The sequence below is a fragment of the Cnephaeus nilssonii genome (genome assembly GCF_951640355.1).
Source record: "Cnephaeus nilssonii genome assembly, chromosome: 21".
Taxonomy (NCBI): Eukaryota; Metazoa; Chordata; class Mammalia; order Chiroptera; family Vespertilionidae; genus Cnephaeus; species Cnephaeus nilssonii.
In genome coordinates, this window is record NC_137092.1 from 11,180,399 (window position 1) to 11,203,316 (window position 22,918).

At 50.7% G+C, this 22,918-nt stretch overlaps 1 protein-coding gene and 1 long non-coding RNA gene across 8 annotated transcripts in view; one reads left to right on the forward strand and one right to left on the reverse strand.

The window, feature by feature from the left end:
* ZNF697 (zinc finger protein 697) overlaps positions 1–22,918 on the forward strand; it is a 58,066-nt gene that overhangs the window by 1,758 nt on the left and 33,390 nt on the right. For 2 of the 6 annotated variants that reach the window (XM_079761478.1, XM_079761477.1), the window contains exon 2: positions 21,643–21,899. In XM_079761478.1, coding sequence (XP_079617604.1) covers positions 21,643–21,899 — 257 coding nt within the window. Of the gene's footprint in view, positions 1–18,872; positions 21,554–21,642; positions 21,900–22,918 lie in introns of all 6 variants that reach the window. The other 4 variants (XM_079761481.1, XM_079761479.1, XM_079761480.1 and 1 more) reach the window with 4 other exon arrangements.
* On the reverse strand, positions 2,205–14,598 carry LOC307093408. 2 transcript variants are annotated; one of them, XR_013812957.1, is made up of 4 exons: positions 10,389–14,598; positions 8,516–10,154; positions 3,233–8,471; positions 2,205–3,140 (listed from the first exon to the last, which is right to left on the reverse strand). It is a non-coding gene; the product is annotated as an uncharacterized lncRNA (long non-coding RNA). The 2 variants fall into 2 exon arrangements; XR_013812958.1 differs by having other exon boundaries at positions 3,233–10,154.

Here is a 22,918-nt window from a genome sequence, read left to right on the forward strand (position 1 = left end):
GCGAAGCAGCTGCCGGGGCGCGGAGTGTACCTGATGGCCACTGGGCATTATGGCCGGGCTTCGGGATCGGGTAACCACTTCCTCTGGGTGTTTCCTCGATTTTCCTTTTTTACCCCCCCCCCCCCCCGCCCTGCCCCCGCCGCCGCAGTGAATCACCCAGCCCTTGCAAGGCGAGCGCTAGGCTGGACTCATTTGGTCATTTGGTGATGCAGCCTTGCCCTCACAGTGGCCTCTTTGCCCTTTACCTGCAAGGCGACGGGAATCCTTTGCATTCCCCGTGGCGTTCTCCTCCGCGGGGGGGACCCAGGGTGCGGTGAAGGCGGGTGGATCATGGCTGGAAAGTTAATCGTTTCTGAGGAGCTGTGATGGATGAGTGGGTAACTGTGGAGCGGTCCCAGCGTTCCTGCTGTCACTCGGCTCACTCGCCGAGGGGACTCCGCCCCTCCTTTCTCCCTCCCTGTGTGTCTACCGCTGCACCAGGCGTTTACAAGCCGCCGAAGAAGCCGGCACGTGGGATTGTTTAATGCGGGACACAGTGCAAGAGCCACAGGCACCTTGAACTCTTAGGTGGGGGCGCAGGAGGACCCGAGGCTCATGGTACAGATGGCGGGGCACAGAGCCCTGCGCCCTGTGTGAATGGCTCGTAGGGGCAACACATTTCTCACGAGCCTCCCTAGGAGATGAAGCGAGATAAGAGTGGAGAGGGGAAAACAGCGAGGGCGTGAGGATTGTGAAATAAGTGCATAGGCTCTGAATTCAGGACATGCTTTCTAGTTGGAGCATATTGGCGAGCTCGCTCTCTCTCTCTCTCTCTCTCTCTCTCTCTCTCTCTCTCTCTCTCTCTCTCTCTCTCTGAGATGGAGGTGGTTGTTGGGGGAAATCTGATGTCAGATGTTCAGTTGGGCCCCAAAGAGAAGGTGGTGCCTGAGGAGCCGGAGTGAACCAAGGTCATGACTGGGAAGTCATATAGCCTTTACCTTACAGGAAGGAAAACGTAGAGAGATGGCCTTTAAAAACGACTGGGATTCGGGGGGTGAGTGGAAGCAAATCAGAAAACCCAGCTGCTGCAGCTGAATTGGAGAGGTGAGGTGGCCTCGCTGAAGGCGGTGTGACTCAGGCTGACGGCCTGGCACCCCATGTCCTCCCCTCCCCTCCCCCAAAGCTCTATTTCCTCAGACTCTTCATGTTTGCTTAATTCCTGTGTCCAGTTAAGGGAAGGAGAAAGGGGAAACATTAGTTAAAGATGATACGTTAAGGCAAGAAGGATATTGCCTGCTGGTGTAGGGGGGGAGTGGCGGTGTCATTGAGAGCCCTGGAGCCAGAACCCCTGTTAATGCCGTTTTCTTTGTAGCTAAGATCCTAATTCCCCCCGCGCCCCCATCCCCAACAGGTCTCTTAGTACATACACTGCATTGTTAAATGTAATCAACAAAGGTAACGCCTGTGTTTGGCATCCACAACTCTTCACAATTCAGTGCCCACCTACCTCTGTCCTCCATTGGCACCTCCCCCCCCCCCCCCCATTTTACCGGCTCATCCTTGCAGCAGACAGCTCCCCATTCCCACATGTGACAGTCGTTCTTCCACGTGTGTCTCCGTCAGGTTGAACTTCATGCGTGTGGGGCTTCCCTGCGCTGTTCCTGGTTATTTCCTCCAAATGCAGCCCCGCTGACTGAGCACCCAGTGGAAGTCTTCCCGGGCCTCCCAGTCAGATCATTCTCATCCTCATGGGACTCGTGTCCTCCGGGTGACTCACATCTTTGGGTTGCCTGGTGATGGCTAGATGCTTATCTTTCTCCCTTCAAAGGTAAGCCCCTTGAGGGCAATGACTTCCTGCCCCTTCCTTTCTACCGATTCGGTGCCAAAGGATGTTTCCCTGGGAAACACGGGTAAATGAAGGGATGAGTGAAAGAACTGATCGCTTCCCCTTTTCTTGTAAAGACTTGCAGACCTCTGAGGATTCATTGCAATTGTGCGTCTCAAGCATCTAGTACATGACAGACGGGAACTTTGCCTTTTGCTTCTGGGTGGTGAAGAGACCCTAAAAAGATCTATCAAGGTGTCTGGTACAAAGACACGCATTAAAAGTTTCTTGAATTGCCCGGCCGGCGTGGCCCAGTGGTTGAGCGTCGACCGATGAACCAGGAGGTCACAGTTCAATTCATGGTCAGGGCACAAGCCCAGGTTGTGGGCTTGATCCCGGGGTGGGGCGGGCAGGAGGCAGCCTATCGATGATTCTTTCTCATCATTGATGTTTCTATCTCTCTCTCCCTCTCCCTTCTTCTCTGAAATCAATAAAAGTAAATAAAAATTTCTTGACTAGATTCTTGGCCAGCCGAAAATTTCAAACTCTGTAGGCAGGGTATAGAAGGGATTGATCTCAAGTGGATAATCAGGCACTGGTCATGCTCTTGGACTTAAGCGACACCTCATTGTGAAGGTGCGATGTGATTTCTAGAAAGCAGCACTACAAGGCCGCCCTGCTATTTGGGTGAAAATGTAGCGTATAGAAGTGCAAGACAGATCAGACTCAGCTTTCCCCCAAGGCATTGCAATTTTACAGTCTCTCACTTGTCTTTTAATTGGACACGTTTTCATGCTTTTTATGTGATGGCGACAGTTCCTGTTTATTGAACATCTATATGTTAGACAATTTGCATGCATGGCCTCAATCTGGTGATTTACATGTTATTACCTCCATTCTAAAAACGAGGAAACTGGGACTCGGAGAGAAGAAACTTGCCTGGAGTCCCAGATTCTGAACTGAAGCTACAGTGTAATTTAGGACTGCTGCCTCCCACGCCTGCTCAGAATGGGTGTATCTGTTTTCCTTGGGAGAAAACCATCAGATCTCTTTTCCTTCTTCCCGAGGCCCTCCGCTTTCCAGATTTCCTACCAGGAATGCTGTTGAGCTTCTAAATTCATCCTAGTGGGTCTCATTCTGAGAGGCACTGGTTTCGTTATTTTTATGCTCTTCAACTCCACTTGCCCATCCGTTGGGAAGATCAGGTTCAGAATCCCTCATTAAGACCTCTGGGCAGAGAACTGTTTTCCTGGAATTCTTTCCCATGGTCTCCCAGCCTCTACCTGAATTCTTTCTGCTCCTCCCTCCAGACCAAGCCTTCGCCCTCCTAGGTCACCTTTTTTTTTTTGGTATAGCAAAGGTGGAGGTTTATTGAATAACAAGTACAGACTCCCACATGGGGAGGGAGAAAGGGTCCCCCTGGGTCACCTTTCTTGACACTCCATGTCACTCACGGCTTCTCCCCTAATTTTCTGTATCATCTGAAATACCCGGGGCTGAGTGTCTTCCTAATGAAAGTAAACTGGAAAAGCCCCCATGCGTATCCCCTGCACCTGGCAGGAACTCTATGTCCAGAGCACAGCCCCAGTTTCAGGGCTGGTGAGCTGATGATGAATTGGTAATAACTAAAAATGCAGAAACGAAGTCATGAAACATTATGTGCACATTGGCGGTTTGTAGGAGAGGGAGCAGAGGGGTCATTTTCTTGGTTAATTTTCATCCTTTTCCCGGGACTTTTGTTGAGTCTCATGAGCTTGATTCGCATAAGGGCTAAGCGATTACTGAGTTTTATTGATGTTGGGGAGCAGGGGTGGGGGGTCCATGGCTTCAGTCCCTCCCCCCTTGTTGTCCTGCCCATCTTCTACCCTATGTTCTAGAAAGGGCTTCTGGGTTTCACATCTGAGAAATTCAGAGGGGGTTCCTGGCCTCTGCAGAGGTGAAAAAACAAGAAAAGAAAGAGAAAGGCTGGAGTGAGGGAGGAAAAGAATTCATTCCGTTTTTGTATTTTGTTTTTTCCTGTGAGAGTAGCGTGAGTTGCTGGGGTATGGATTTGGGCTTCATTGCCTCATGTCTTAAAGGGGATGCTGAAAAGATCTGCTGCCTCACCCCTTTGGGGACAAAGGCTTTTTCCTCGCCACAAGGTTGAACCCACCTCCTGAGGCTGACTCAGCCTTCTTTCCCCGACCTCAAGGCCTCCTTCTGGAAGCCTCTGCGTCTACGCGCAGTTTGCCGTGGGTTGTCGTCAGCACATTAGCCGTTTTGAAGGAGCATGGGACAGTTCTTGGGATCCCGACATTTAGCTGTTCCAACCCGGTGTGTGGGAGGGCCACGTGCAATTCAAGCTCCCTTCCCGCAGCGGGTGAAGTCTGAGTCAGGCCTGTGCTGGCAGCTCTCATCTGCCAAAATGCGTGCCGTCAAGGGGAAGGAGTCCACGTTTAGGCGGAGCTTTACATTGCCTCTGAGAACTTAGTCAGGATCTTACCGTAAGTTAGAGAATAGGACCCATTCCATTCTGGGTTTGATTAAGAAATCCCTGCTTTGGAGGCAGGGTCTCAGTGCTGTGCATATTTCTGTCTGTGGTTACTCCTCTTGGATGCTTGGGCAGGGCACTTTAGGAAAACACATTGCCCATTGTTGACCCCTTTTCCCCCCTCAACATCTCCCCCCCCCCCCCCACATACCCCACAGAACCTTTGTAAATTCCAAAGAATCCCTTTTATTCCCCTTGCAGGCATTGACAGTGATTTCTGGTAGCAGAAGATGGCTTTGAAAGCAATGAATATTTTTTATTTTTATTTATTTATTTATTTATTACTGATTTTAGAGAGAGGAAGGGGGAGCGAGGATCATCAACCGGTTACCTCCTGCATGCCCCCTACTGAGGATCAAGCTTGCAACCCAGGCATGTGCTCTGACCGGGAATCGGACCGTGACCTTTTTTTTCCCAAATATTTTATTGATTTTTTACAGAGAGGAAGGGAGAGGGATAGAGAGTTAGAAACATCGATCAGCTGCCTCCTGCACACCTCCCACAGGGGATGTGCCCGCAACCAAGGTACATGCCCTTGACTGGAATTGAACCCGGCACCCCTCAGTCTGCAGGCCGATGTTCTATCCACTGAGCCAAACCAGTCAGGGCAAGACCGTGACCTTCTGGTTCATACGTTGATTGATGCTCAACCAGCGAGCCACGCCGACTGGGCAATTTCTTTTATTTTTGATTGTGCTCACAAATATACCTCCCTTCTCCCTGGGTGCCCCAAGCAACCTCTGTAGTCTCATTCCTTTGTAGAGGTTGAATGTTGGTCTTTTCCATTCACTATTGAATTTCTGTTCGTTCTGGTCCTCTCTTTCCCTCAGGGGTGGGAGAGAGGCAGTTGTGTGTCGGGACTAGGAGAGTGTAGCAGCCCTGGCCACGGTCAGGTCAGCACAGCACAGCTCGTGCCGCTGTTCTTTGCGCGCTGCCCCAGCGTTGAGGCTGCAGTGGAGGGGGGCCCGCACGGGACGCCCACAAGGGCTGTTTGCATCGGGGTGTCCCTTGGCCGACATTTGGCCAGGGGACACAGGGTTCTTGTTCAAGAAGGCCCTGTGGAACTTTTGAAGCTAATCACCACTTTCTCTTCTGTCTGCCTGAGTAGCAGCATGATTAAGCGTGCTGGGCTCCTGGTGCCGATGGGTGATTGGATCTAGTTAGGAGAGCTAGGCTGTTTCCATGGCGCTGCCTTACCTGATGTGATTTTGGCCCGATCGCTACATGTCCTGGCCTGGTTCCTATTTTTTGAGACTGAGGGAGAGACATAATTACACCTCATTTCACCCATTTCAAGGAATATTTGAGGGCTCACTATGTGGGGGAGCCACCCCAGGGAAGGAAACAATATGTTCCCAGTGAGGGCTTACTCTTGGGAGGTGTTAGAGGGGCGGAGAGAGAGCAAGCAGTAAGGTGCACATTCTTATAACCGTGGTTATATTTTAAAAACTGACATTAGGCAGAATAAGAGAAGGACTTGTACCTGAAAGTCATACAGAGAGGCATAATAACAGTTCTTTCTGAGCTTGACAATAATCTTATAGCCCTGGCCGGTGTGCTCAGTGGTCAGAGTGGGCCCATGCACCGAATAGTCGCCGGTTCAATTCTGGTCAAGGACATGTACTTGGGTTGCAGGTTCTATCCCTGGCTCCAGTTGGGGCGCATTTGGGAGGCAATCAATTGATGTATCTCTCTTACCTCTCTCTCTCTCTCTATCCCCCCTCCTCCTTTCTCCCTCCCCTTCCTTCCACTCTCTCTAAAAATCAATGGAAAAAATATCCTCAGGTGAGGATAAAAAAGAAAACAACAACATAAAACCCCACACTAATTGTATGAAGCACAGTTGTTTGCATCGCTTTACAGATGGAAAAACCAAGGCTCAAAGAGGTTGAGCAACTTCCTTAAGACGACAAGACCCCGTCGGTGGTCTGGCTCTGGCTCTGCCCACTAAGGCTGAGGAGAGACTGCTTCCTGCTGTTTCTTGAGGAGAACAGAATGGCAGGAGAGGAACGCACAGGGTGCTGCGTGTGGGGGTGCAGAGCACCCCTTTTTGGCTGGAGTGAGCCGACAGCGGTCAGGGACAGGAGGTGAGAGAGCCTTGGGCTGCCTGTTGAGGACGTGGAGTGTGTGCTTCCCTGGAGCCAGCGTCAGCCAGCGGTGTCTGAGCAGCAGAAGGAAGGAGGGCAGCTGTGCTCTACGATGGACCCTGCGTGAGTGACGCAGGAGCACGCGATGGTGAGAGCCTCTGCAGTGAAAGGAGGAAAGGAGTGGCAACGGACTGGATTGAAAGGGGTGCGGAGGGGTCAAAGTTGACTCCAGCGTTTGAGCCTTAGCAGAAGTGGGCACTGACTGGAGGGGATGGTTTGTAACGAAGATTTGGGAACTGAACCGGTGGTTTCCAATATGACCAGGGCCAGATCCATTACAAATAGAAACTCATTTAGGCTTTACAACAATTTTCAAGGTACCACGTTTCCCCCGTTGTATGGGTGCGGAAACTAAGACTCAAAGAGGAGAAAGAACTGTCTTGGGGGCATATAGTGTGTGTAGGTGGCAGATTTCCATTTGAAACCAGGTATGTTGACTTAACGTGCCCCCCTCTTCAGCTGCCTCCTGCCCTGAGCCCCAGGTGAGGTGCGGGGGAGCACGTTAGGGTGGGAAGGGGCTATAAGTTCCTCAGGTGCAGGGATGGCTGCATCATTGGACGTGGACCCAGAGTGCAGGGGAGGGGTTGGGGCATCTCTGGACAGAGGAGCGGGGCATGAAAGCCAGGGGAAGGGGCCACGTGACTGAAGGGGAGGGAGAGGGAGAAGAAGAGGGAAACAAGGACTTGGAAGGCTGACCTGTTTTAGAAGTTAGGAAGAGGAGACAGGGGGGTGAGTGAAATACGATAATTACTAGGACAGAGCAGTACCCTGGATTGCAAAGGAAGGAAACAATTCCCAAGAGCAGCCTCTCGATCGGATTTCCGCCGTCGTTTACTGGATTCCTGTGTATAGGCCAAGCACTCCACAGTGCTGTTGGTGAGGTCAAGGAAGAGACCGCCAGATTTGGAAGATAGAAAATTATAGCCTATATTGGTGTGAGCCCGACCCACTGAACGTTAACAATTAATGGCACCCGCTGAGATGGCTCGCACCTGGGGTGCCCGTGGTTCACGGGACACTGATGTGTGTGGCGACGATGTTAGCATTTAGCGAGGGCTCACGGACACCTGTCCCCCCTTCCCCTGACAGCCTGTAAGACTTGTTTGGCCAAATAAATAAATAAATAAATAAATAAATAAATAAATAAAGGCACTGCAGAAGAAATGTAATATAGCTTGATCACTGGTTTTAAGCATTTAAAAAATGATACTGCAAAAGAAAGGGTCTCCATTTTTAATGAGAGTTTCATAGTTTGATTGAAAAAAAAAGTCTTTAAAAATTCTTTTAAAATGGCATAACCATAACTACTTGTTCAGGTTGATGTTTTATAGGCTTTCTTCTTCACTCCATGTCCTTGTCCCCCCCCCCCCCCCCCTCTCTTTCATGATGACTTTTCTTTCAAATGCTGTACCAAGGACTTGGAATTATTAAATATTTACCATAACACTCCATTAAGTCAATGCTAATTCAGATGGCTTTTTCCATTTTTCCCTAGCCAACAAAATGTCTGTTTTCTCTATGACAAACAGATAATCCAAAACCTTTTACATCAGAGACTGTTTTGGAGGGTCACAGGAAATTGAGTTTGAAGAACATTTCCTACATTTTTAGAGGGAAAAATAATTAAAATTACAGTAGAAAAAAACGAGCAGGAGTCTGGGAGAGAACAAGAAAAATCGGAAGAAGGCAGCATTGGTGAAATGCTATGGGAAAGGTCAGAGCAGTCACCTCATAAATATGACAGCTGGTTGGCAGAGTCTGGTGCACGAGAGACTGCACTTGAAAGGATCAGATAACCTGAACAGTAGTCCCAATCTGGCCACCCACTCCCGACCTTCGTGAATTCACAGGAGGCACTTCTCTAGCCCTCGTTTTCCTTATCTGTACAATGAGGGATCTTTTCAAGAAATGTTCAACAGCACCAAAATGTGAAATTCTCTCTGTGTCTGAGGATACCGTCTCTTCAGCAGAACTGTAGTTGGCCTGCCACCTGGCCCATTTTTGCACCACCTCCCACACCGAGAACGCGTAGACCTGGCCCATTTTTGCACCACCTCCCACACCGAAAACGCGTAGCGATCGAGGCAGGAGGAGAAAGATGCAAGAGAAAAGAGGGCGAATCCGAGAACCAGTGTGTAGGAATGGGCCGTGTTGGATGAGCGTGCACCTCCTTCCTCGCCATGAAGTGTGAGCTGGGCTCCTTAGAACGCAGTTTTGTGTCACTCCCAGAATCCCCCTTTTCATGTGGGCATTTGCATGCTATTGTGCAGGCAGGGTGACTTTGCTAACACTTAGAGGATTTGTTTGGAATGAGTTGGTGACTTTGGCCAGATTTAAATTTATTTTTTTTCCCTTTGAGAAGAGAAGGATTAACTAACAAAGTGTTGTGTGTCCAGGATAGGTTAGGGCTTGATTAATGTGCTTTGACTCGATGCCCAAGTAAGCAGCTGATGGGAGCTATAAACCCGGGGTCAAACTTGTTTAAATTAGCCACATCCTGAGAGGGGGTGTGTTCGAGGCTTGAAGAAGGGCGTAAACTCCTAGTGCACCTGCCACAGAACACAAGTGACTGGGAAGCAGGTGAACTAAGGATGCTGGGAGGGTCCGATCACCAGTGTGAGTGTGTGAGCCAATCACAGTAGGCTCTGTTGGGTTGAGGAGAAAAGTAATTGGAATGAAAGTTGAGACAGTGATTTAGCCTCATGTCTGCCCTTCACCTGTCTGTGTCTCTGTTGCCTGACTCGTCTGTAAAACAGGGGCCTAGCCTCCATCGGCAGACTGGATCAGGCAGGTTGCATTTGCAGATTCTCATCCTGCTCCATCATCCTGCTCCATCATCCTGCTCCATCATCCCCTGTTTGAAATGTACTGATATTTTTGTTCTCCTGCCTGATCTGGGACTTACAGTCCTCTCTCCCGTCTCCACCAGCCCACCAGAAGATTCCTGGCATACAGTGATGACATTGCTCTTATTCCCCTCTCCCAACCCATTCTGAAAGATTTCTGAAAGGCTGTGATCAGGAATGTATCACAAGTCTTCTGCGGTCGTGGTTTAGAACAGGGCTTTTGTCTTGTTTTTGTGCCCCGAATCCTTTCAGAGGCCAATGGAAAGCTGGGGCCTTCTCAGGAAGAAGTTTCTACAGACACATTCACAAGGGTTCAGGGAGTTGGTGGTCTCGGAAGGCTCTTAGGCTGAGGACCCAGGCCTAAGGAAAAAGCCACGGTTCCCTTTATGAGCGGGTGTCGGACTGTTGCTCTCTCCAGGAAATGCTGGGAACTGGAGGTAAAAGGGACGGAAGGAACCCAAACAGCTTACCCCTGACTTGGGAATTACAGTGGTCAATGAGCCTGGACGGGAGCTGTGACTGGTTCTGGGCATCACAGACTTACCGTACACCCTGAGCTGAGGCGGAAAGTATCTGCGCGCTTTTGGTTTCCAGCACGAGGTGGGAATAGGATCTCTTTCAGCTGATCTCTTTGTAGTGTGGTGTGAGTCCATTTGGATGGCATCCTCGGAGTTCCTGGGAGAAGGACACTGGCTAAATTTAAAAGTGCTCCGTTTGGGCTGGGAAAGTAACTGTTCCTGCCAGGGATCATCTCCTAGGGACCACATGTTCATAAACCATTGGTATATTTTCTTTCCATTGACACACACCCTTACATTTTTCATCCCCTTAGAAGAGTGATGGGCAACCTTTTGAGCTTGGTGTGTCAAACTTCGCCAAAAAACTGAGCATAACTCGGGTAGTGTGTCACTTTGAGGAAAAAACTAACCCCAAGACTCTAGTCGCAAATGTTTCATCCTCAGGAGCAGCAAATGTTTCATCCTCAGCATGCGGCCGCGCGTCATCAGAAATGGCTACGCGTGTCAATGCCGACACGCGTGTCATAGGTTCGCCATCACTGCCTTAGAAGATCATTCTGGGGGGTGACCAGTTAGCAATGGACTTCCTCTGTTGGGCACTCACATCATTTTGTCAGTTTCACTTTCCTGGGGATAAAACATCCCTCTCCCAGAGTTGTCAGGACCAGGACCTCCATCCAGGTTCATTTCCCCTTGGTGTTTTTTGTGTTTTTTTTTTAAACGAAAATACGTTTTTATTGATTTCAGAGAGAGTATGGGTGAGGGATAGAGTGATAGAAATATTGATGAGAGAGAAACATGGATCGGCTGCCTCCTGCACCCCCGCCCCCATCCCCCCGGGGATCAAGCCCACAACCTTGGCATGTGCCCTGACTGGGAATCAAGCCGGCGACCTCTTGGTGCATGAGAGAACACCACCAGCTGAGCCACGCGGTTCTGGTTCCCCTTGGTCTTGAGCAGAGTTGCTGAACTAAGGGTGGAAATAAACAAGTAGCACTGGCTGTGGCGGCATCCTTTGCGTTCTTTGGAAGCATAAAAGGAGATGAAAGTGGAAACAGGATTCTGATTCTATTTTGGAGATGACAGCGATTCCTCTATCTCATAAAAAACAAGTTTAAAAAAGACTCAAAAGCATCAAACTTAAGTTTCTTCAGTCCCTTTACCCTGCTGGCTCTCCCCCAGTTCCCATGGGCTCTAGATTCAGTATTAAGCATTATACTTACTTCTGATTGGGCATAATTAATAAAAGCAGGCTGATCCTTTTGTGGGAGTCACTGACATTTTATTGTGGTCGGCTCAGAATTTAAATGACTATAACCAACCTTAAATTTCAGAAAAAAACAATTTGTTATGTTTTCCATTGAAATTTTTTATTAGTAAGTTTTCTAGCAAATGTAAAAGTAGATAGTGTCGTGTACTAAAACCACAGATGCCACCACCCCGCTTGTTTCATCTGCATCCCTGCCCATTCCCCTTTGTCCTGGAATTCTAGAAACCATTTCAAATAAAGCAAATTCCAGAAATACCATTTCACCTATAAATATTTCATTACGTATCTCTTAAAGTTATAAGAACTCGTTGTAAACTTAACCCCAATCCCAACACCTTTAAAAAATGAACAATTCCTTCATATCAAGTATCGGTAGTCACAATTCCCCAAGCTCCTTGTCATTTATTTTAGTAGTTCATTTGAACTGGGATTCAAATAACGTCTATACAACTGAGGATAGTTGAAATACCTCAAAAAAATTTTAAATATATTTTATTGATTTTTTTTGCAGAGAGAAAAGGAGAGGGATAGAGAGTTAGAGACATCGATGAGAGAGAAACATCCATCAGCTGCCTCCTGCACACCCCCTACCGGGGATGTGCCTGCAACCAAGGTACATGCCCTTGACCGGAATCGAATCCGGGACCCTCCAGTCCGCAGGCCGACGCTCTATCCACTGAGCCAAACCGGTCAGGGCCCAAAATTTTCTTTTACTCAATACGTTTCCCTCCTTTCTGTTTCTTTCTTGCCATTTTTGTCATTGCCACGGAAGAAACTGGATCATGTGTCTCCTATAGTTTCCTGTGATGTGGGTTTTGCTGATAATGTTATTTTTAAGGACATAAGAGTAGCACAAGTATTTTTTTGAAAGGTGTTTTTTCAGGGTCTGTAAATGTTTCACTTTATGCTGAAAACAATCTAGCTATGGCGTTTAAATTTTAATCGGGCAGGGGAGTGGAAATATCAGGTGACGTCCCTACGTTCTTATTGCTGCGTTCTCTTCGTTGGGAGACACCTTGGCAGATTGCATGCCACTGCTGAAAGGGACTGGGCAGGAACACGCCAGCCATTCTCCAACCACAACACCGCACAGTTATTTTGGGCAGAGAATTAGAAGAGCAGCGTGTCCTATCGAACCTGCAGGCGACTGAACGTGTGCCTCAAACCCTCTGGCCCCAGCACCCCCGGTCCCTGTGTGCAGTGATGAACACCCTCATTCCGGTGGAAATAGGATCCCAGAGTCATCCGGGTTGGAAAAGACTTCCTGAGGTCACTGGGCCCCATCTGGTCACCTTCACGGGATTCCAGCATCCGCCCTCCCGGAGCAAAAGCTGCTTGTTAACAGCTCCCAGACCCCACACGCACCCCCTGCGCATTCTGAGTGTGTTTTCTCTTTTGTCCTTCAGGGAAATAGGTTATTAAATTGCATTCCTTTCTGCTGTGGAGGTGCGTGCCTGAGCACACACGTGTCTCTGTAGATCTTTAATGAAGATGAATGTTGGTTCTTTCCTGCTTGCCCTCTACAGAGACCTCGCTCAACAAGCTGATAAAGGCTTTTGTGGAAAAAAGAAGGTGTTTCATGAGTCCATTCCGACACATGATGGGATCATCACAGACTGTATTTTTTAGCGACTGCTTAATTTTATGCATCAGTTTGGCTGGGCCAGTAGGTATACAGATATTTGGTCAAACATGCTGTGTGTTTCTGTGGCGGAATTTTTAGGGACTTTTGAGTAAAGCAAGTTGCCCTCCATAATCGTGGGTGGTCCTCGCCCAATCAGTGGAAGGCCTGACTAGAATAAGAAGACTGATTCCGCTGAGCAAAGAGGACTTCCCCATCAGGCCTTCGGACTGAAACTGTAGCATCAGCTCTGAGTCTCCAGCCTGCTGGGCCATGCCGCAGATTTTGGACTTGCCAGTATCCGTAATCACACGAGCCGATTTCTTAAAAGTAACTTCCTTTCTATATAAGCATCTCATTGGTTTTGTTTCTCTGGAGAACCCTGAACAAATAGTGTGGGGGCGCGGGAATCTCAAACAAATATATGCCCCAGATTGATCTGGCTGGCTGTTTTGGAAGTGGTGTTTTATGTTAAAGAAATGGACAGATCACGGGAGAGGCCACCAGGAAAATGAGATTCTGGCCATAACTCTTCCAGCACCCTGCCTTTCCCTCTCTGACCTGCTCGCTTTCCCTCTTTGAACCTCCCATTTCCTGTCTGCAGAAGGAGTTTGAGATAAGGGATATCAAGTCTTTGGTTCCACGAAATACAAACATTGACCATTTGAACATGCTGAGAGGGGGTATCTAAAGATAATCCTTCCGAGGCCTGCGCAGGTGCTAGGTGAGGGCAGAAGCGGAGGGTGTACACAGCTGGTGCTGATGCTGTGATGCCAAAGCCGGCGAGGGGGTGGGCCTCATGAACAGAAGGATCCTCTGTGCTTCAGGTAGAAGATTCTAGTCAGTTAAGTGTGAAATGCGGACGAGTCAATGCCTGCATGGAAACCTTCGGATTTTGTGCCTTCTCATCTGAGGGCAGATGGTGGTCTGACTCCCATGGTTCTTAGACTCTGCCTCTGCATTGCGATCCTTCTCACTTTGTGCAGGAGGAGGAGGGGTGGGGTGGGGAAGGCGTGGCAGCTGAGACTAGCTGAGGCCCTCTGGCCAAACCGAGGGGCCCCAGTCCAACCAACAGACAGGAAATGCCTGACCCCAAGGACACTGTGCTATTCTTGACGATGCAGATTGGAAGGCGTCTCGGACTCGCTCTGGCCGTGGGGTTGGAGGTTGATTTCTCGGTCGTCTGGGTGGTGAGCCTCTCTCTCTTCAGCTTGGGCTTGCCTCTCCCGGCAAAGGCCGTACCCACAGGAGGAAACCGCGTAGTTTCGCTTCTCCTGTCTGGGGAGTGGTTACGGCTTAGCTGCGGTCATCTCTCAGGTTTCTCTGTTCACCTCCCGCAGCAGCTTGCCATTTCAGAGGTTGGCTTTTTGGGCTGGACAGTCTCGGGGGTGAGGGGGGGGAGACTGGGGAAGTCAGCTGTCCCCTCGGGTATGGACACTTTCTCCTTGCTTCTGGGGGCATCCCCTACAAATAGGGGAGGCGGATCACTTTGCCTTTAGGGTTCTTTTTAAAAAAAATATTTTTATTGATTTCAGAGAGGAAGGGAGAGGGAGAGAGAGAAGTAGAAACCTCAGTGATGAGAGAGAATCGTGGATCGCCTGCCTCCTGCATGTCCCCTGAGCCCTGACTGGGAATCGAACTGTGACCTCCTGGTTCATAGGTCGATGCTCAACTGCTTAGGGTTCTTAATGACCAGAGGGAGGAGGCAGGCCTCTCATGGCTGTGTCCCCCGAGAGGCTGGTTGACTGTTTACCCATTTGGTGCTGAGACTGACAAATGATTAACCCCCTGGAATCCCTGGTTTGCCCCCAGTTCTGGTCAGGAGTCCAGCCTTTGGAACTGCAGACTGGAACTGTCCTCCCTCCTTCCACCCAGTGGGGCGGCAGGCCCGGCCTCTGCCACGGGACCGCCCTCGGGAGAGCGTGGTGCGCAGGGGGCGTGGGAAGTGAGCAGGGCGGCCTGGGCTGTGGCTGGGAGGCGGGGAGGCGAGGCAGGGACCGGCAGGACAGGGGACAGGAAAGGAGCCACGGCCCGAGGAGGCGAGGAGGCGGAGAGGGAGCCGCTCCTGGCCAGCCGCCTGACCGCTTCCTTCCCCTGACATGACAGCCCCGCCGCAGGCCTGGCTCCAGGCCACCTGGCCTTGGCCTTGGCACATGGCTCCCCCGTGGGGGGAGGTGGGGGGGGGAGGGCTTGGCTCAGGCCCTGGCTCCCTCCTCTCACTGCTCTGCGGGCAGGGGCTGCCAGGTGGGTCGCTTGCTCCTGTCCTCTGTCCTGTGACAGGACCTCGCTTGCTGCCTCTGATGTCCCGAGGAGCCAGCCGAGTGGGGAATGCGATGGCGCGGAGCCTGGGATGCTGGTTGGAGTCCTGGCTCTCTGGGAACTGTGTCACCCGGAGCTCAGCTTGCGGAGCTGCACTCTCCTTCGCGGGGAAGCAGGGTGGGTGGCCCGCACGGAATTAACGGAGGCAGAGGAGGGCCCCCCTGGTGGTTCCAGTGGGTGGGCGCTCACTGGCCTGTGAGCACCGCACTCCCCACAGCCATCCGGGCGGGAGCGGGCATGGCTGTGTGGGGCCCTGAGCCCCCCTGAAAGCCAGCCAGGGTTTATCTTTTAGGAAAGGGGGGTGAGCTGTGCGCCTGTCTGCCCCACCCTCCGTAGGGAATGAGGTGGAATCTATAAAGGGACGGGGCTCTTGCTGTTGGAAAGGCCGGGGTTGTCGGTGGGGCCACGGGGAGAGTGTGCCCGTGAACTCAGGTTAAACCCCCGTGCTGGCTCTGCTGCTGGCTCCACTTGCTCTTCCCACCTCATTCCTTCCCTCCCCCTTCCCTCCTTCCCATCACCCCGTGCCATTTTTACTCCCACTGTGTAGCAGTATCTTCACACTGATCTGATTCGTCTTTCCAATGGGGCTGAGTTTGTCTAGAAGGCACTAGACTCTAGTGCAGGCGTCCTCAAACTACGGCCCGCGGGCCACATGCGGGTGTTTTTGCCGTTTTGTTTTTTTACTTCAAAATAAGATATGTGCAGTGTGCATAGGAATTTGTCCATAGTTTTTTTTAAACTATAGTCCGGCCCTCCAACGGTCTGAGGGACAGTGAACTGGCCCCCTGTTTAAAAAGTTTGAGGACCCCTGCTCTAGTGACTAGAGCATTTCCCTAGGGGCCTTACAGGGTAATAAACATTACCTTTTTGTTGGTTGTTGTGTTCACCCTCACCCGAGGATATTTTTTGCATTGATTTTTAGAGAGAGTGGAAGGCAGGGGTGGGGGGTTTGGGGGGTGGAGGGAGAGAAGCATCGATGTGAGACACTTGGATTGGTGGCCTCCCACACCTGCCCTCATCAGGGCGGGGATCGAACCTGCAGCCCAGGTGTGTGCCCCTGACTGGGAATCAAACCCTTGACCCGTTGGTGCGTGGGCCGACGCCCTACTCACTGAGCACCACTGGCCATGGCAATATAACTTTTTTTTTTGAGTTGGGGGGTTATGGGTCAGGAGGAAGGGACATGAAAATACTGCAAGTTCTAAAAACTAGGATTTGAGCAGTCTTGGTAAAGATGGCTGATCGGCATCCAAGAGAAAGGTTTGGTGGTGGTGCTGGGTGTCTGGGGAGCTAACCGCTTGCCATGCCAGTTGCGGGAGCCAGCTGCTGCCACCGAAAGTGCCTGATGAAACTGACAGTGGTGCCCCCTGGGCTCACTGACCTGCACGTCACAGGACAAAGCAGAACAGGACTCAGGTACATTCAAACCCAGGCTCCTCAGTGGACACCCAGAGGGGCAAACACCCAGCGCCACGCAGCACAGTCTCTGTGCCGGCCACAGCCCAGGGCTCGTCCACTGCCGGATTCATCGTATCTGCCTGACTGCTCCCACCATTGCCTCTGTTATTTGTCTCCCCCCTCCCCCCCTTACCCTTCTTACCCTTCTTACCGGAGGGAGAAGAGCTCCCAGACAGATGGTGTAAGTCAGGCTTGTTGAACTGTCCACTCCATTCGGCTGTCGACTTAGCTTTTCTGTATACAGACGGGTTATCAACGTCTCCAAACCGTATGGCACTGAACCTTTCTTCTTTCTCCCCAGTTCCTGGAGAAGCTAGGCCCCCCAGCCCCTGGCTCTTGCCTCCACAAGGTGGGCCATTCATTCATAGAGCCTTGAGCAGCCAGGCCCGAGGAAACTCTGCTTGTACGGGCCAGAGGCCATTCATCAGGGTCACCAGCTGTGACCCTCAGTTTTGGAGATGTGCGTGTCATTTTTTAAATCAAGAAGTTGGCTTAAGCCCGGCTGGCATGGCTTGGTGGTTGAGTGTTGACCTATGAACCAGGTCACGGTTTGATTCCCGGTCAGGGCACATGCATGGGTTGCGGGCTCCATCCCCAGTGTGGGGCGTGCAGGAGGCAGCTGATCGATGATTCTCTCCCATCATTGATGTTTCTATCTCTCTCTCCCTCTCCCTTCCTCTCTGAAATCAATAAAAAAAAAAGAGGTTGGCTTAAGTTTCATAACTACCAATTATTGTGCCCCTACTATGTGCCAGCTGCTTTTCCAACCATCTTAGATGGTAGGTGGCAGCGTACTTGTCATGGATGCAGAATCTGAAGGTCAGCAAGGCTACAAGACTCGCACAAGGTAAATTAGCTGGCGGAGCAGAGGATTTGAACCTAGGTCAGCCTAGCCACAAAGCTGCCACCATGCCCAGCCATCCAACTCGTTATCCAACCCTGGCCTTGTTTAAGAAAACATGTTGCTAGTTTTTTATTTTGAGAATGAATGGGAAGGGAGTTGGAACAAAACGTGCTTGGCTATCTGCTGACTGACACAGTGTCTAGATAACGTTTCTGAGAACTGTCTCCCAGATAGAGCTAATCACAACGCGTCCTTGTCTTCCTTTTCGTTGCTTCTAGAATAATCATAGGTTTTCCTTTTGTGTGTTTTGTCAAGTTAAAAACCAAGTTGGTGTTTTTGCTGATAAAAATACATCTTGAGTGTAGAACAGACAGGGTCTGCAAAAGGAAAACGTTGTCCTGAGCCGCACACCAGCTTCTGGGGAAGAATGTGGGCACTGGAGCTGGACCGCAGGGGTGTGCACCCCGACCTGCCCCTTAAGATCGCGTGACCTTGAGCTAGCCCTTAACTTCTGTGCCTCGTTCCTCATCTCTGAAATGGACACGAATGCCCTGCTTCTTTGGGGTGTCGTTAAGATGAAATGATACAAAGCTCCTGGAGGTGACCAAGAGGTGGGTCGCATTTTAAGCATCCTCTCTGAACCCGTGTAAACACGGGTGCATACCTAGGCTCGTGTGCACACCCTAAGAAACACAACGGGACTATTTCTAAACCAACCAGTTCTCATCTGATAATCTATCGTGGCTGCCTTTCCTTACCTCTGTGTAGCCTTTTCGTTGCTTGATAACTGCCTAGAACCCGAGGATGTAAGGGCGTGAGTGGAATTGAGTCCGCATCGTGGGCACGCAGGGTTCCAGTTTTGCATGAATACAGCGCATTTTCAAATAAATTTGAGTAGATGTTGTACAGTGACTGGTGTCTCTCCGGTGACAGGGGCTTCCCCCTCTTTCAAAGCGCACCCAGTCTTGCCTCCCCTGGTGTGAAGGAAGCCAGGGCATGCCCCCTTGGGAGCTCAGGTCTCCGTGACTCTGAGTGAGGCAGAATTGGAATACGCCCGCCCTAAGTGGGGGGTTAGACTCTTCCTTCCCCCCATTCCCTCTTTAAGTAAAAACAAAACCAAACCACACTTCTTTATTTAGTGTCTCTGGTATGAATTATCTCTTGGTTCCCAAGAAATCATAAATCAGAAAATCCTCTTGCTCTGCCCTGGCTGGGTGGCTCCGTTGGCTGGAGCATTGTCCCATACAGAAAAAGGTTGCAGGTTCGAATCCCAGTCAGGGCACATACCTAGGTTGCGGGTTCGATCCCTGGTTGGGATGTGTACAGGAGGCAACCAATTGACATTTTTTCTCCCATGGAGGTGTTGTGTGTTGTTTTTTTTTTCTTTCTTTCAAATCAATTAAAAACACACATGTCCTTGGATGAGGATTAAAAAAAAACCCCCCAAAACCTCTTGTTCTGATTTGGCTGTATCTGAGGTGCTTTCTAAGACGGTGCTCTGTCCTCCTCAAACAGGCTTCGAAGTGAAACCTGAAGCGTCCCTGTCTCCCAGGGTGGACCCCTGAACCCCACAGAGCTGCGGTCCCCACGCCATTCTGGGCACCACCTCCTGCCATTTCAGTTGCATGAGTGCAGGTGACACGCTTATTTGATTCCTTTACTGATGTAAAACTCGGCTTGCTGGTCTTAGATGGACAGAAACCACTGACTAGGCCTCCCTAAAATTTCCCCTCACCCCTCTGCTGCTTTTAGCCACTAACGAGCCAATAGGTCTTAAAACATGTTTGAAATCCACCCCTCACCATGGGGTGTGTCGAACATGCATACTCAACGGAGGTGGTTGCGTATGGCTCCGGGAGGCATGAGAGTGACGGGTGGCAGAGTTCAGGGGTAACAGCCCTTGGTGGGAGAGACCTCTTCAGAGGTTTATGACTTTAACGTGATTTTCTGCAGCCTAATCCTGGGTGTTGGAACCCTGGCGTTTTAAGCAGAGCGAGTGGGGCCTCCGAGGAGCCAGAGGAGCTGGCTGCCTTCCAGGATGCTGTTGATGACAATCATGGCAGGCCATTTGCCTATGACATTTAAGAGAAGGCTTTGCTTTTTCACTCGGATGTAGGGAATAGGGCATCTCTGAGAAAGGATATAACACGCTCTTCAGGGCGGTAAGACGGCCAACATTACGGTGGTGCCCGTGTGTCCTTGAGGTGTGATGAAATGGCATTAGGACTTAAAAAAGAGCCATAATGTGTGTATTGCACATGAAAAAAAAAAAAAAAAGAGAGAGAGAGAGAGAGAAATCACACGTTTATTCCTCAGTTGTAAAACTCGGAGCATCAGTTCCTCTCCATAATATTTCCTAAGGTGCTTTGTAATGTTTCCTTCTGACACCTTGCCTGTGAGGAAGGCTAAGGAGCATTATCCCCCTTGTGCTGAGGAAGACACTGGAACAATGAGGTTCATTGACTTGCCTTGGGCTCTGGAGCGAGGCTGGACCAGGCAGATTGGCTCCTGCTTTCCACTTTGAGTCTCGGTACAGCCAGGCTGCCTCGGGGAAGTGCTCAGGGGAGGCAAGAGAAGATGGGGCATCTGCTTAGCCATGTTCTTGGGAGTTCTGTTTTGGGGGCTCCCGAGGCAGAGAGAGCTGCACAGTTTAAACGTCTAGGTCCAGGATCTAGCTGGTTTGGCTCAGTGGATAGAGCATCGGCCCGTGGACTGAAGGGTCCCGGGTTTGATTCCGGTCAAGGGCACAATCCCCTTGACCGGTTTTGGGCTCGATCCCCAGAGAGGCCATGCAGGAGGCAGCCGATCAATGATTCTCTCTCATCATCGATGTTCCTTTCTCTCTCTTCCTCTCTGAAATCAATAAAAATATATTTAAAAAAAGAGAAAAGTCTAGGTCCAGGATCCTTGACCTACAAACTGCTTTGCTGCCATGAGCTAAGCTGGAGGAGTGATGGATGGCAGAAGCAAATTATTTTTGGCTCCATGGCTCAGTCTTGGCAGGGGGCCCTTTAAATTTGAAATGTAAACCTGAGGGCTCCAGAAGGTTTGGGAAGCTGAGGTCATTTTCTCCCTGCAGTCCCCATGTTGGCCTGTTCTGTGGAGGGGTTGCCGATTACACCAGGGGCATGCTCTGTTAGGGGCTCTCTACAATGAAGTACATATAATAAGGCAAACTATGTAATAAGGCTACAGGGAGGGCTTCTAACATGGAGGGTCCCTGCATCTCTCCCGTCCACCCCCCCACCCCCCAACACACACACACACACACACACACACACACACACAGACCCACGAAAGCTTGATCCTCACCACAAAACCAGGTTGGTGCTGCTGGAGACATGGTCTTAGGTCAGAAGTGAGTATACCAATGCTTCTGTTATTCTTCTGTCGTGTCTTTTTTTTTTTGTCAATACTCACCAGAGGATATTTTCCCATTGATTTTTAAAGAGTGGAAGGGAGGAGGAGGGACACAGAGAGAGAAACATTGATGTGAGTGAGACACATCAATTGGTTGCCTCCCACATGGGCCCCGACCAGGGCTGGGAATCCAGTCTGCAACCAAGGTCCATGCCCTTGACCAGAATGGAACCTGGGACCCTTCAGTCTGTAGGCCGAAGCTCTAACCACTGAGCAAAACTGGCTAGGGCTATTCTTATGCCTTCAATGTCCTTTTCCTCTGGCTCCTTGGAGGCCCGCTCATCATTAGCTAAAACCCTCACAAGATTGCTGTGGGCTTGAAGAGGACAAGTCCCTATCCTCCCTCCCCCCCCCCCCCAGCTTTATTGAGGTACAGTTGATAAATACAAATTGTATATTTTTGGAGGAGGGCAAGCGTTAATAAGAGTAAGGAATGCATGGAACTTGAGGCAGCAAAGTGATTTGAACCCCACTTTACGGCTTACATGTTAGCCTTAGGCTGGTGGGTCTTCTTTTTGAGCACTGTTTTCTCAGCTGTAAGATGGGAGCACCATTGTCACACTTACCCATGGTGAGAGCTGCAAGGCCATGCTAACAGGACCATCCACTTCACAGATGGAAACAGATCAAGTTGTGGTCCAGCGAGAGTTGGCCCATGGCCTGCTGATGAGTTGCCGCTGTAACTCTGGCACCCAGACCAGCCTCCTTTGCGCCCGGATCTGCTTACCTTAAAACGTGAGGTGGAGCGGAGATTTGCCCCCGAGGCTTGGAGCTCTGTACGTTCTATTGGACGGTGTCACTGGCCAGGGTGAGGGAATAGGGCCAGACTGACATGACCTTTATCTGTGTGTTTTGTCTGGAGCAGGGATTCCCGGTCACCGCCCTTGTCCGGCTCCTCCCGGATGGAACAAGAAGACAAACACGGTGTGTGTGAAGGCCCGGACTCAGAAGATACAGGAATGGGCTCCGATTTTGAGAACTCCGAGGACAGGGAAGGGGACCCAGACGAGAGAGAAATGGTTTCCAACGCACAGGACGCAGACAAGAGAGGCGGCCACCCGGAGCAGGAGATGGGCTCTCACCCACGGGAGGAGCGGGAACTAGTGTCTGACATCGGCACAGGTGAGGAGGAAGCGGGAGTTTCCAAGGAACTTGGGGCTCACATGTATCTCTAGCTCCTCCCGAGTTGTAGCCAGGGGCAGCATTCTTGTGAGGGAGCTCACCAGAGAGACCAGTAAGCCGAACTCGAATGATTTCAAGCCTGAGGAACATCCCTTTCTGCAGTCCAGTGGGAGGTGGCTGTGCTGGTAAACGGGTGAGGAGGGAGTCACTGGCCCCTCACTTCACAGTATACAGAGCACGGATATGCACTGAGTGGCCAGATTATTATGATCTCTGAACGCATAATAATCTGGCCAGTCAGTGTATATCCTATATAATAAAAGGCTAATATGCAAATTGTCCCCTCGACCAGGAGTTCGACCAGCAGGCAGGCTGGCCAACCGCCCATGTCCCCTCCCCCTGGCCAGGCTGGCCGGACCCCACCCATGCACGAATTCATGCACCGGGCCTCTAGTATATGTGTGTGTGTGTGTGTGTATATATATATATATATATATATATATATATATATATATATATATGTATACACACATATATGTATATGTATGTATATGTATATGTATATATGTATACACACACACACACATATATATATATGTATACTAGAAGCCCGTTGCATGAAGATTCGTGCAATAGACCTTCCTTCACCTGGCTGCTGGCACCAATTTTCCGCCGGCACCAGTTTTCCTCTGGCACCTGGGACCCAGGCCTTGGCTCTGGCCACCCGCCGATCGGAGTGCCTCCCGCCGGTGTGATCAGCCACCCCGAGTCCTGCCCCCATGCCTTCCGCTGGCCCCATTAGTCCCCGCTGCCCACACCTCCCGCCGGTGCGATCGGCCACCCCAAGTCCCGCCGCCTGCACCTTCCACCGGCCCCATCGGTCCCCGCTCAGCGGCCCGGTGGCTGATCGCACCAGCGGGAGGAGCGGGGGGCTGGGACTCGCAAATCCCCGCCCCTGCTCCTCACGCCAGCCCAATCGGCCACCCCGGCCACCCCGAGTCCCGCCTCCTGCGCCTCCT